The sequence below is a fragment of the Hyla sarda genome, chromosome 5 (assembly GCF_029499605.1).
Source record: "Hyla sarda isolate aHylSar1 chromosome 5, aHylSar1.hap1, whole genome shotgun sequence".
Lineage (NCBI taxonomy): Eukaryota > Metazoa > Chordata > Amphibia > Anura > Hylidae > Hyla > Hyla sarda.
The window spans coordinates 281,818,036-281,831,800 of NC_079193.1; the positions used below are offsets into that span (position 1 = coordinate 281,818,036).

A 13,765-nucleotide genomic window follows, 5' to 3' on the forward strand; every position below is an offset into this window, starting at 1 on the left:
GTTGTCTTGTGTGTCCTTTTCCCTTTTTTTTCTCCCGCCTTAGATTCCCTGCTCTTTTCCAGTCCCCATTGAGGTTTTGGTGCTGCCCGGTGTATCCTACCAGGTTGTTCTTGTGAGTATGCTTCTTTTTGGCTGTTTCTTTTTCTTCACTCACCCGCCATGGTCAGGTGTGTCTCCCTGAATGTTAAGGGGCTTAATTCCCCCACTAAGCGACGCCTACTTCAAAGGGAGTTGGTTGGTTTACATGCTGATATAGTTTTCCTTCAGGAGACGCACTTCGACCATTCTGGGTCCTTCCTATTTCTTCAACACCTGTTCCAACAGTCTTACTCAGCTACCACGAGTAGGAAAACAGCGGGGGTGGCTATCCTGGTCTCTAGGTCCTGCTCGCTTCAAGTTTCTTCCTCTCTCTCTGACCCTATGGGACGATACGTAATCTTAGAAGGTACTCTGGGAGGGGTCCCCCTTTTGCTCTGTAATGTCTATGCACCTAACACTTCGTAAATCCCTTTCCTGCGTAGGGTTTTTGCTAAACTCCAGAGGTATCCCCCATCTGCATGGTTAGTGGGCGAGGACTTCAGCCTCATTTTTTCCCCGTCCTTGGACCGCCATTCTGTTACTAGTGCTCCCCCTGCACCTGCGCAGCTGCGTCTGGCTTCGCTTTTTCGACGTCTCATACGTAACTCCTCGCTCTACGATTTGTGGCGGATTGGCCATCCGACGGAGCGCTCTTTTAGTTTTTACTCACATACCCACAAATTGCATACTCGTATTGATTATTTTTTTGGGAATCTCCCTATGGTGCGCATGCTCTCTGATACTTCTCTAGATCCTATCTCCTGGTCTGACCACTGTCCAGTTCTTCTCTCTTTTTCTTCTACCCCTTCCTCTCTGAGATCCTGTCATTGGAGGATGAACGACTCTCTTCTTAAAACCTTACCTTCCCGTGAATCGATTCAGCAGTGTATTTCCGACTACTTTGCCACTAATGACGGCTCTGTATCCTCTCAGGCTATCCTTTGGGAAACTCACAAATCGGTGATCCGGGGCCATTGCATTGCTCTGGGCGCCGGTCTCAAGCGGAGCGCTCTGAATCGATCTCGGGAACATCGTATGGAGATTGCTCTCGACTGGAGGCTCTCTTGTTGTGTTCTCCTTCTGTTTCGACTCTGAGGGGCTTGGTGGCGGCTCGGGCACGCTTAAGCGACCTGGCTCTCCATAAAGTTGAGAGGCAATTGCTTTATGCTAGGCAGCGTTTCTATGAGAAGGGTAACAAGGCCCACACTATGCTGGCGAGACGGTTGCGTGACCGGGCTGCTGCTCAATCCCCCTCAGCTTTGAAGGACCCTGCTGGGGTGCTTCATTACCACCCTGCTGATATCTCTCGTCTGTTTGTTGACTATTACACTAATCTTTACTCGCTTCCTTCCCAGTTGCCATCCGACCCGGGGGAGAGAGTGGCAGCCCTAGATGCCTATCTTTCTCAGTGTGGATTGCCCTCTCTTTCAGGGGCAGACCGGGATGCTCTTAATGCTCCTATTACTGGAGAGGAGATCTCTGAGGTCCTTAAATCTCTCCCCTCTGGTCGCTCCCCTGGGCCGGATGGCTTCCCTTACCTGTACTATAAAACATTTTCATCTTTGTTAGTGCCTAAACTTGTCCCCCTTTTCAATTCCTTTCTAGACGGAGAAACGATCCCGCAGTCTTTCTTGCACTCCCTTATCACCCTCATACCCAAGCCTGGTAAGGATCCTCACGATTGTTCGAGTTACCGGCCCATTGCCCTCCTTAACTCTGACCTTAAGCTTTTTTCTAAGGTTTTGGCAGTTAGACTATGCTCCTTCCTCCCGGCCCTTGTTCATAAGGACCAGGTTGGATTTATCCCTTGTCGCCATTGTGCAGACAACACTAGGAGGGTAGTGGACCTGATTGATTTGATCAATCGGAGATCTGAACAGGCATTAATTCTTAGTCTTGATGCTGAGAAGGCTTTTGATAGGCTTGGGTGGCCGTTCCTTTTTGCTACCTTACAGAAATTTGGGATTTCGGGGAAGTTTTTGACTGCACTGCGGGGTCTCTACTCCTCCCCTACAGCTTCACTTAAACTTCCTCACTCGCCATCTCCTACTTTTTCTTAGTTTAATGGGACTCGTCAGGGTTGCCCGTTATCCCCGCTGATCTTTGCACTCTGTATTGAGCCTTTGGCTGCCATGATCAGGGGCGATCCGGACATAACTGGTATTTCCTTACATGATAGGGAGTTCAAGGTTTGTTTATTTGCTGATGATGTCCTTCTTACGCTTTCTCGACCTCTACTGTCTCTTCCTTCTCTCTATAGGGTCCTGCATGACTATGGGGTGGTTTCTGGCTACAAGGTAAATCTTTCTAAGTCTGAGGCTCTTCCTCTTAACCTTCCCCCTCATCTTTCTACTCTTTTACGCTCTAACTTTTCTTTTCGGTGGTCTCCATCTGCTATTAAATACCTTGGGGTCTGGATCTCCTCTCACTATTCCTCACTATACTCTACCAACTATCTCCCCCTGTTCAGGGATCTCCGTGCCCTTATGGAAAAATGGCGCTCGCAATAGATTTCTTTTTTCGGTCGCATTGCCGCGGTAAAAATGACTGTTCTTCCGAAACTCCTCTACTTTTTTGAAACCCTGCCAGTTCGGGTCCCGCTGTCGGCCCTGCGCTCCCTACAGGTGGCTATTTTTCGGTTCATTTGGGATGGTAAAAGGCATCGGCTACCGATGTCCGTGATGTTGGCTGGGCGGGCGTTTGGGGGTCTGGCGGTCCCGGATGTAGTGAAGTATTACTGGGCTGCCCATTTGCGCCATCTCGCGGCGTGGTCCACCTATCATGCCTACAGCCGCTGGATGGAAATAGAGAAGCTGTGGTTAGCGCCTGTCCACCCTAACGCTCTCCTTTGGACTCTTCCTGCCTCTGCTCCTACTCTCTCCCCTCTCCTGGGTCCTATGGCATTTTCTAAATATGTGTGGACTTACTGTTCTGTCAAATTTAAATTACTGTCTCCCTCTTCCCCTCTTCAATCTTTCCTTTATCATCCTAGCTTTCCCCCTGGCCGGACCTCTCTTATGGTAAGGGAATGGGGGTCTAGAGGACTTTTTTGCTGGGCGGATGTAGTTGACCCTTTGATGTGTACCCTCTTGCCCTTCTCTCAGTTACAGTCTCGTTGGGATCTCCCCTCGTCTGAGCGTTTTCATTATTCACAGCTACAACACTTTATGTCCTCCACACTGGGTGCGCTAGTGGTGTCTTCCCCTACGGGCTTTGAACGGCTGTGTCGTGGTGGACCTCAGGCGAGGGGTCTTCTCTCCGATATTTATTCCTTGCTAATCCAACCTCAGGAGGGAGTCCAGGTATCTCATTGCTATATGTCTCGCTGGGAGGAGGCGCTTAATACTACTATCACTCTCCCTCAATGGAAGATAATATGGGAAAGGGCCTCTAGGGCATCTATATGTACGGCTTATAAGGAGACTCAATATAAACTACTTATGGGTTGGTACCATACTCCAGAGTTATTGAATAGGCTGAATCCCGATATCCCCCCCCCCCCCCCAGTGCTGGCGTTGTGGGGTGGGTTTGGGCACACTGTTTCATGTTTTCTGGTCCTGCCCTCTTATCACGGGGTACTGGGAGTTAGTGAGTCATTTGGTATCAGATGTTCTTGGAGTCTCGGTCCCTCCTGACCCTCAGGTCTACCTCTTGCACCTTTCACACTCTGCTCTGCCCAAGAAACTGTTTAAACTGGCTATGCATATGTTCTTGGCAGCTAAGACACTTGTTGCTAAATGCTGGAAGAGGACTCTTCCTCCCTCTGAATCGGACCTACTCTCCCGAATACGTGATATACGCTCTTTAGAATACCTCACTGCCTCTTTGAATAATACTATCCCTGCCTTTCTTTCCGTTTGGGAACCATGGGACCGTTTCTCTGACAGGCAACCTCCCTGAGGCGATACTGACATCTTCCTCCCCCCCCCCTTTCCCCTCCCTCCTTTTCCCCCCTCCCCCCCCCCCCCTTTTTTCCTTTTTTTTTTTTTTGTTGTTGTCTGTTTGTTTGTTTGTTTTTGTTTGTTGTTTGTTCGAGGTTCTGTTGTCCTTGTCTCCTTTTTGTCTTTGTTTCTGTCTTCTCTCTTTGTCTTCGTGTTGTAGAGTTTTAGTTCTCTCTTTGAGTATTTGGCTGTAAACCTATGTTCATTCACTACAGTCTTTATGGTTTATCTGGGGTTGGGGCTAGTTGTTTTGGACTACAACTGTTTCTGAATGCTCTGGTCTCTATCTTAGCTTGTCATTTGCCCTGATGTGATCGCACTGGGCATCGCCCCAGATTATGCTTTGATTGTGTTTTGCTAACTTTCAGTTTTTTATGTGAAAATCTTTAATAAAAATTACAGTTAAAAAAAATAAATAAATAAATAAAACCACCAAATTTGCCCCCCTCTACTAGTTTCGGTGCTTCAGCACCGTCCTCAGGAGGATATGTGGGCAAACTTTTGCCCACATATCCTCCTGAGGACGAGGATATGTTATGAACTATGTATTAATATATCAGGGGACCGTACAGAGATCTCTCCCATGATCTATTTATACCCAGGACTGTATCCATAACAAGGGGGCATCCTCTACGTCTTGAGGAAAGAAAGGGGGTTCTTTACTGTAAGAACAGTGAGACTATGGAACTCTCTGACAGACGAGGGGGTTATGGGGAACTCTGTAAAAGAGTTCAAAAGGGGTCTGGATGCATTTTTGGAGAGTAATAACATCGCTGGTTATGTATATTTGATTTATAGGTACAGAACGTTGATGAAGAGATTTATTCTGACTGCCATATTTGAAGTCGGGAAGGAATTTTTACCTCTAGTATGAGTGTTTTTGCCTTCCTCTGGATCAACTCTGTAGGGACTCATTAAGGATATAGGTTGAACTTGATAGACTCTAGTCTTTTTTCAACCTTATGAACTATGTTACTATGTTGATATTGCTCTGTTTTTTCTGCTCAGTCTCGGTCAGATTCACAGAGGAGGGGAGAACTTCCTCCCTCACTCTGCTACACATAGCCCAGAGCAGTTCAGTGTGTGAGGTGAGCTCTGATTGGATAAGGCTGCACCCCCCTCAGCATTTCCTGATTTTGGATTTCTGCCAGGCCAGCAGGAGTCCAAAGTCTGTGCAAAAGATTGGGGAACATGTGCACTGGACAAGTAGGGAGACTGCTAGTGGCAGCTTTTTTTTAAACACAAAAGATCTTTTATTTTACCCTAAGGAGTACAATAGCAAAAATTAGTTTGAATGAATGCCAATGTAAAGCTCTTTTTGCACAAAGAAACCAGAGTTTCCAGATTGCTTCCGTGATCATTTTTTTTTTTTTTCTAGTTTAGATTCCAGGTGATAGAGCAGATGTCCCCTCCCCCCCTTCTCCCCCCTCATGGAGAGTCAGTGGATAACAGAGGATGTGAATAATATTATTTTAAAGAGTAGTCCTTTTTCTTTTAAAAATAACATATCCCCTTACCCCCAGAATAGGGATTAGGTGTCAGATTGAGGTGTTCCAGCCTATGGTACTCCCCATGATCTCTTGCCTGGCGCCCCGGCTCTCCCCATGAAATAAGCTATGTTGAGCTCGGCGTGAAGCGGTGGCTGACACACCTCCTCCATGCATCTCTATGCATGAGCCGGAGATACAGGAACGCTGTATCTCCAGCTATCCCGTAGAGATACATGGTGGTGGTGTGTTTTACTTTGTGGTAATAATTTTGTAATGGTTTGACTTATCCAAATGATTCTGAGAAAAAATAAATTTCTTATGTCCTATATGCTACCAGAATATGACCCCTTCTTCAGTTTGTACCTGTTGTAGTCACAAACCATTATTTTTTTCCACTCTTCAGCTCTTTTCGAAATTGTTATGGAAACAGAAGAAACCACGTCTTGTACTGCCAGCTAACTCGTTAAAAAATAAGTGACGACTTTGTGCTACCACATTTATTATAGAGCCATACACATATCTTGATGGTTAATGTAAGTCTACACCTTTTTCGCATCAAACTCCTCCTCATATGGGTATTGAACTCTCATCAATGCTTCTATCTGCAAAGCCTACTCTGTGGCTACCTTTAGCACCTTTTTCTCCTCTTACATATGCAACTATGTTGGTACTCCGAGACTGTGCTAAACTGATCATGACTTTTCTTCTCATTCTCCTTCATCCCCACTTTCTTTGCTCCCAGGCTTTTCCTATTCCTTCTCTGTGTGATTGCTTACACTTTACATTACAAGATTTATATTCTCCCACCAAGACCTTGGCCATAGCGAAGAGATATTTAGGGAGAGATTTATGAAACCTGCACAGAGGAAAAGTTGACCATGGCAACCAATCAGGCTTTGTTAAATCTCCCCCTTATTTTCTAAATGTATTAAGCAAGCAGTAAGACAACAGCAACGACCGGCACTGTCTCTCACACCCAGATGCAGGTACGTGTATAATGGAGTCTCTCACCATAAAAATCCAAAAGTACTGCAAACACATCAATGATGCTCAATCTTCTTGAATATTACAAGTCCCACTAAATAGTAAAATCGAAAATTGCAGGTGGCACTCATAGTACAGCAGTAACTTCTTTTTTCCAGACCAACATGTACAAAGGCAATCAAGGCCAAAGGGGCTTTTTCAAGATAGTTGTGCTTCCTCGTGACCTCTGGTCAGAGGTCATGAGGAAGCGCAACTAGCATGGAACGGAATGGAACGTTTTCCTTGATTGCGTCTGTACCTGTCGTTTTGGAATAAAGATGTTACTGCTGCACTGTGAGTGCCATCTGGAATTTATTAAGTTTTTCTTTTCTCACTTGGTATTAAAGACTCTCATCATTTTTGGAGGTGTGGAATTGGGTTTGGACACTCTTCTACACATATGGTGGACCTGCATGAAAATCCAATGATACTTTCAGCTATGGAGGAATTGGTTCTAGCTCAACATGTTTGACTACATATATGCTTTCTGTTACAGTTTCGAATCAACTGTGCAGTGCTACCGATTCTTAAAGGGGTTTTCCAGCAGAAGGTAATTTTAGTACATACCTGGCAGACAGTAATGGACATGCTTAGGAAGGATCTGCTCTTGTCTTGCGGCTATATGGCTATGCTGTGATATTAATATAATACTTTGGCTAGCTGTTTGTGAACTAGTATTTCCTGTTTGACTTTTTTTTACTACAAATCCCACAATTCCATCTTCCTCCCTCCCACACATCAGCCACCCCACCCATTTAAACATAAATGAGCTGCATCCATTCAAATTTGTGTGGTTTTCAATCAGGGTGCCTCCAGCTGTTGTATTAGTTGCAGATTGATCCCTCCACCCATTGAAGCAGACAGGCTCCCTGTCATCAGCTGACTAGTGAGTCAGGTCTCGGCCGCATTGCAAGCTGGGAAAAATCTGAGACAGCAGTCATTTTGTATGCTGTTAAAAATAAATATTGGAGTGAAAATCACTGAAGAATTGTGAGAAAACTGTCACACACAGGTACAGACAATATAATATGAACTACACTAACTTTACAACCCTTGTAGCATAGTCAAATAAAAAAAAAATCCTGGAATACTCCTTTGACACTTTCACGTGTTAGTTTTTGTTTCTAACCCTCTGTTTTGTATAATTAATATGATGAAAACTGCTATAAATATACATTTTTAAGATAGTTGATAAATGTTTTTGTTTGTTTTAGTAACCTGATTTAATATTTTTGTTCTTTTGGAGATCAGTTACATTCCATTGCTATTTCTGTTGCTTTTGACTTTTGGCAGTCAGTGAACTTTGAATCATATGTCACTTTTTTCTAAACTATTTTGTTTCCTATTTTCCCGTGAAAATCACAAACTCCTCGTATTCCAGCATGGGAAGACGACCAATTTAGTTTTTAGCTGTTGATTAGTTTCTGAACTGAGTTTTTGGCTTATATTATGTTCAGATTATTAAACCTTCTGGTTTTTGTAACTTCTTGAATACAAAATGTCTTTGGACAAAAGCTTTCTTACTTGCACAAGGGAAGGACATTGGCGGGCTAATATCTTCATATATGTTTGCAAAAAGAGAATCTGACAGCTATGTCACCTGCACTTAACCCAATATATTGGGTTATAGTGCAGATGAATAGTTGTAAAAGAGGGGCTAATACATTTTTAGGTTAGATATTTCCTGCCTGTTACATGCTCGTTGCCATTGCGCTCCAGCGCATACTGTAGTAGAAAGCCGCCTTGCCCCGCTCCCCTGCTTCATCAATATTGACTGCCTGGCCCTTCCGTGACGTGAGAGCCAGGTGTAACGAGGAGCAGAGTGCTCATCCCGCCCACCACTCAACCCGACCCTTGGAGAAATATTCTTCACCAAGGGACTAAAAGAGAGCAATCTACTTGTCCCTTATGATCATCCACTTGTCCTGGTACGTAAAATTATTTCAAAATAGTATGTAAATAAGGTCTTTATTACTAGAAACTTAATAGGCAGACCTGTATGTCACCCCATTAGTTGGATAGGGCCCCTGATAAGTAAGTGCGTCCCATTGAGTAGGTAGTCCCTCCCCTTCAGGAAGGTATGTCCCTTTATCAGGTAGATACATCCACTCATCAGGTAGGTAGGGCTCCCCTAGTAAGTAAATAATGCCCCAGATAGATTCACAAATGCAGGGTAGGCAGCACAACCTTAGAGGTACAGCTGGAGTAAACAGGGGTGCAAGCGATGACTGTGGTCCCAGTCGCAGACCATGTCCATCGATATATACTCCAAAGAAGTCGCAGCACACCCAGGTAGCATATAGTGCTTGACAAAGATGGTGTGATACCATCGAAGCGTTGTATAACATGGGCCAATAAAGCTAAACCATTTTGCACTATATGCTACCTGGGTGTGCTGCGACTTCTTTGGAGTATATATTAATGCCCCAGATAGAGATGCCTCCACCCCCAGTTGTTAGGAAGGGTAGGCTCTTCCAGTAGGGAGACAGATCCCCAGATAGATATGTCCCCCATTAGGTAGAGTTCCCCAGTAGGTAGCCAGGCCCCCAGATAGATATGACCCCCATCAGGTAGGGCTCCCCAGTAGGTACACAGGCCCCCAGATAGACATGAACCCCATCAGGTAGGGCTCTCCAGTAGGTAGACAGGTCTTCAGATAGATATGACCACCATCAGGTAGGGCTCCCCAGAAGATAGACAGACCCCCCAGATAATAGGTAGATAGGTTAGCCCCTGGTGATAGGCAGGTCGTCCCATAGTAAGTAGCAAAGTTTGAGTTACTAATTCATTGCTACTTTTATTTCCATGTTCCCCGCAGGGACTTCTTGGCAGGGGTGCGCGCGGTGAGTGACATCGTTGTCCTGTGCAGCATGTGCAATGACATCACTCATGGCGGGCACCTCTGCCAGGAAGGCTCGCTATAGCAGTTTAGTGACGGGGCAAGACTGGTTGCCCCGTCATATGTGAATTCTTCCAGCATTTAGCGCTGCTTGCCTTAAGCAGGGCTAAATGCCTGAAAAAATCACCTGCCTGAACTGAAAGTCCCGGCCGTCGGGCAATACAATTTCCACATCCCTGAGTATTAAAGGGGTACTCCGGTGGAATTATTATTTTTTTTTTTAATCAACTGGTGCCAGAAAGTTAAACAGATATGTAATTTACTTCTATTAAAAAAATCTTAATCATTCCACTACTTATCAGCTGCTGTATAATACTACAGAAGTTCTTTTCTTTTTTAACCTATTTTCTGTCTGTCTACAGTTCTCTCTTCTGACACCTCTGTCCATGTCAGGAACTGTCCAGAACATCCCCTATAACAAACCTCTCTTGCTCTGGACAGTTCCTGACATGGACAGAGGGGTCAGCACAGAGCACCCTGGACAGACAAAAGAAATTCTAAAAGAAAAGAACTTCTGTTGTAATATACAGCAGCTGATAAGTACTGGAAGGATTAAGATTTTTCAATAGAAGTAATTTGCAAATCTGTTTAACTTTCTGGCACCAGTTGATTTAAAAAAATATATATATATTTTCTACCGGAGTACCCTTTTATTGGTTCTTTTAGCCATTAAAGAGTTACCCAAATTTAATTTAGCATCTGGTATGTGTATAATGTAGTTTAATAAGAGCCAATTACATCTTGCCATATGTATTTTTTTAAGTAAACACTTGATTTTCATATTATAGGCCTGTGTAAGTTTTACAACCTTACATCATTAGTAGTAATAAATATAAACAAACCTTAGTAAGAAATCTTATCAGACTTCTTTACTTCTGCCCTTCCCTTCTAAACTTATCATTCACTTTGGAAAACCTGCTCAGGTCTGTCTCGAGATGGATCAGCTCACTGAATAATCAGGTAACAGCTGCTTGTAGAAGTCTATTGAGTGGCATATGGGGAAAAAGAGCTTGAGAGATTCAAAAGCAGAGAGACATAGACATATCTAATACTAGAGATTGTTTTATGTCACCACAATGCTGGATTCATAGCTTGCATTGCTCTGTACTGCTCTATAATGTCCCCCATGCTGCTGTTGCTTTTTAAGGGTATTCTACAGAAATATTGGTGTTCAGGATTCCCTAACCAATTACATGAAGGACAACTGAAAATTAGATTAGGAGAAATCTGCATAATGCAGATTTATGAGAAAAGATGCTCTTGAATTGTTGCTTTATGGGGAAAGCAAGCATTTACCAACATTTTAAATAGTTGACCACCCATTAGTGACAAAATACATAATTGCTTAAACAATATAAATGCCTCTAGGCTGCAGCATACAGTAATTGGTTGTAAGGATGCCATATGTACATTTGTGTAGAGTACTAAACATGCCTTGAATGTACCCATTAGTAGCCAAATTAGTGTTTTCTATATACACTGTGTAAAATTTTTGTTACTTTAGGATTCATAATATTGGCAAGAAAGTTTCAAAGTTAAAACCTTTGTTTATAATATTTGCTTACCATCATATTTCCCGGTCTATGAGTTATGAGGACCACCATTAGAGCAGGCTTGTGATTTTTTTGATCATCCACCCTGCTGGGTCCTGGCATCGTTCATGATGGATAATTCACTTTCTACTGTGCCCAGTCTCTGGATATTGTGCTTTCCATCGTCAGAACTTTATATTAATGAGGTGCGAGTAAATCCTCACCTATAACTCACAGTCTTTCTGGCAACTTTATTTCATTTAGATGGATTTTCTGGATAAAGCTTACTCTTCTACTTTGGGCATACAGCCTGACCCTCTCTTATTTATTATGAATGCAGTCTGTGCCATTTTGTCTGTAACTTATTAGAGTAGCAGAATGTAGCCTTATAGAGTTCACCTTTAGTGATGTTTCTTATGAACTTTAGGAATGTTAGATTTCACTATACATTGTGGAGATAACTACCCTGTTAAAGGGGTACTCAGGTGGAAAACTTTTTTTTTTTTTTTAATCAACTGATGCCAGAAAGTTAAACAGATTGGTAAAGTACTTCCACTAAAAAATCTTAATCTTTAAAGTACTTATTAGCGGCTGTATACTACAGAGGAAAGTCTTTTATTTTTGGATTTATTTTCGGTCATGACCACAGAGCTCTCTGCTGACACCTTTTTTAGGAACTGTTCAGAGCAGCATATGTTTGCTATGCGGATTTTCTCCTGCTCTCTGTCAGCAGAGAACACTGTGGTCGTGACCGAAAAGAAATCCAAAAATAAAAGAATTTCCTTTGTAGTATACAGCCGCTAATAAGTACTGGAAGGATTAAGATTTTTTTTTTAATAGAAGTAATTTACAAATCTGTTTAACTTTCTGGCATCAGTTGATTATAAACAGTTGATTATCAGTTGGTGAGAGATGGGATGGAAAGGAAGAGCGGGGATAGATCATGTTTACTCCTTCCTTTGCTCCAGGAGTCATATTAAGCGGCAGAGTCAGTTTTTTTCACATTAGATAAGAAAGGTCGGAAGTTATCCCCGGCAGGGCTTCAGATGATGTCTCGTCTTCCGGGGAACACCCCCTCCAGCCTCACAGACAGCACACTCAGTGAGCACCAATTCAGACCACAGAAAAGGTATTTCTGTGTGTTTTTGTTTGAAAAAAAAAAGAGCAGGATGCTTCTCAGCATTAGGGACAGATATAGTAGTGAATCAGGAATAGAGTAGTTAGTGACAGGTACTCTTTAATTCTGGTTGTCTATTTCTTGATAACCCTATTAACACTTGGCACTAATAGAATAAAAGTATTTTTCTACATTATCGACAGATACCGTATATGAAAGATACCACATCTCTCATTTTCCTAACAGCTATTTAACAATGTCAGCAGTTTGGATTGTGATTTGAATCTGGCAGATTCCCTTTAAGAACATGTTCACATGTGGAAAATTTATAGTGCTGATTCTGCAGCAGAAATCTTCAAATAATACTGTTCCCATTCACAAGAAGCCATTTTTGTCACTGTTATTTCAAGTTTGTAGCATGCCTATTATATTAAAGAATTTCCATAGATTTATATTTTTGCCACTTGCAGGTTTTAAAGGGGTACTCCGGTGGAAAACATTTTTTTTTTTTAAATGAACTGGTGCCAGAAAATTAAACAGATTTTTTAATTACTTCTATTAAAAAAATCTTAATCCTTTCTGTACTTTTTAGCAGCTGTTTGTTACAGAGGAAAATCTTTATTTATTTTTTATTTTTTTTGTGTTGTCCACAGTGCTCTCTGCTGACACCTGATGCCCGTATCAGGAAATGTCCAGAGCAGGAGAAAATCCCCATAGCAAACCTATGCTGCTCTGGACAGTTCCTGACATGGACAGAGGTGTCGGCAGAGAGCACTGTGGTCAGACAGAAAAGAAATTCAAAAAGTAAAGAATTTCCTCTGTAGCATACAGCTGCTAAAAAGTACCAAAAAGATTAAGATTTTTTTTTTTATAGAAGTAATTTACAAATCTGTTTAACTTTCTGGCACCAGTTCATTTAAAAAAAAAAAATTCCACCGGAGTACCCATTTAATGCTTATTTACTAAACGATTGCCATGGATTGACTGCAAAGTCTACACATATGAAGCTGCATCAGATGTCTTTGATGTGTGAATTCAACCTTTAGCAACTTTCTTTAATATAACTTTACTTCTAAATGGGAATTTCATGTTTATAAATTTATCTGGTCAAGAAAATACCATATTATTTGCAATAGGTCTGAAATCTTCACTACATTTGTGTTCTTTCCATTTTCCTATTTGTGAAGATTTAGTGTTCCTTATTTCTTTCTTTCCTAAAGCAGTAAACAGAAATTCTTGAAGTTTAAAATTAAGATACCTTCAGTTGGCACGTATGGGATATATTTTCTTTGTAAAACAAATTGCACATTTTATTAGGTCTAAAGAACTTCTTAACTGTGCTTAAAGTGTCTGATCAGTTCTGCAGAAAGCAATTTTTCTTATGTTTCTTTGAGAAGAATAGATAGTAAATAGTCCCATATGTATGTTTTATTCTGTCCTTTGGCAGAAATTAACGCTAACTCTTGGCCATGTGGCACATTCTTGAATTCTCTGTAGGGGAGGTCTAGCTGAGAGGCTGAATCGTTTGCATAACAGAGAGAGATCTGCCATTACTTTTTGGAGGCATCAACGAGAATCTGATTGCAAAATACCTTTAGGTAAGGCCCATTGTGCTCCATTCTTCATTTAATATTATACTTGTCATCAGCTATAACCAAAAAATAGTTGACTTACATTGAAATTGC

General features: G+C 42.2%; 1 protein-coding gene across 9 annotated transcripts in view; it reads left to right on the forward strand.

Moving 5' to 3' along the window:
• SPIDR (scaffold protein involved in DNA repair) overlaps nucleotides 1-13,765 on the forward strand; it is a 1,058,688-nt gene that overhangs the window by 272,685 nt on the left and 772,238 nt on the right. For all 9 annotated transcript variants that reach the window (XM_056521841.1, XM_056521842.1, XM_056521843.1 and 6 more), the window contains one exon: nucleotides 13,578-13,678. In XM_056521841.1, coding sequence (XP_056377816.1) covers nucleotides 13,578-13,678 — 101 coding nt within the window. The remainder of the gene's footprint in view (nucleotides 1-13,577; nucleotides 13,679-13,765) is intronic.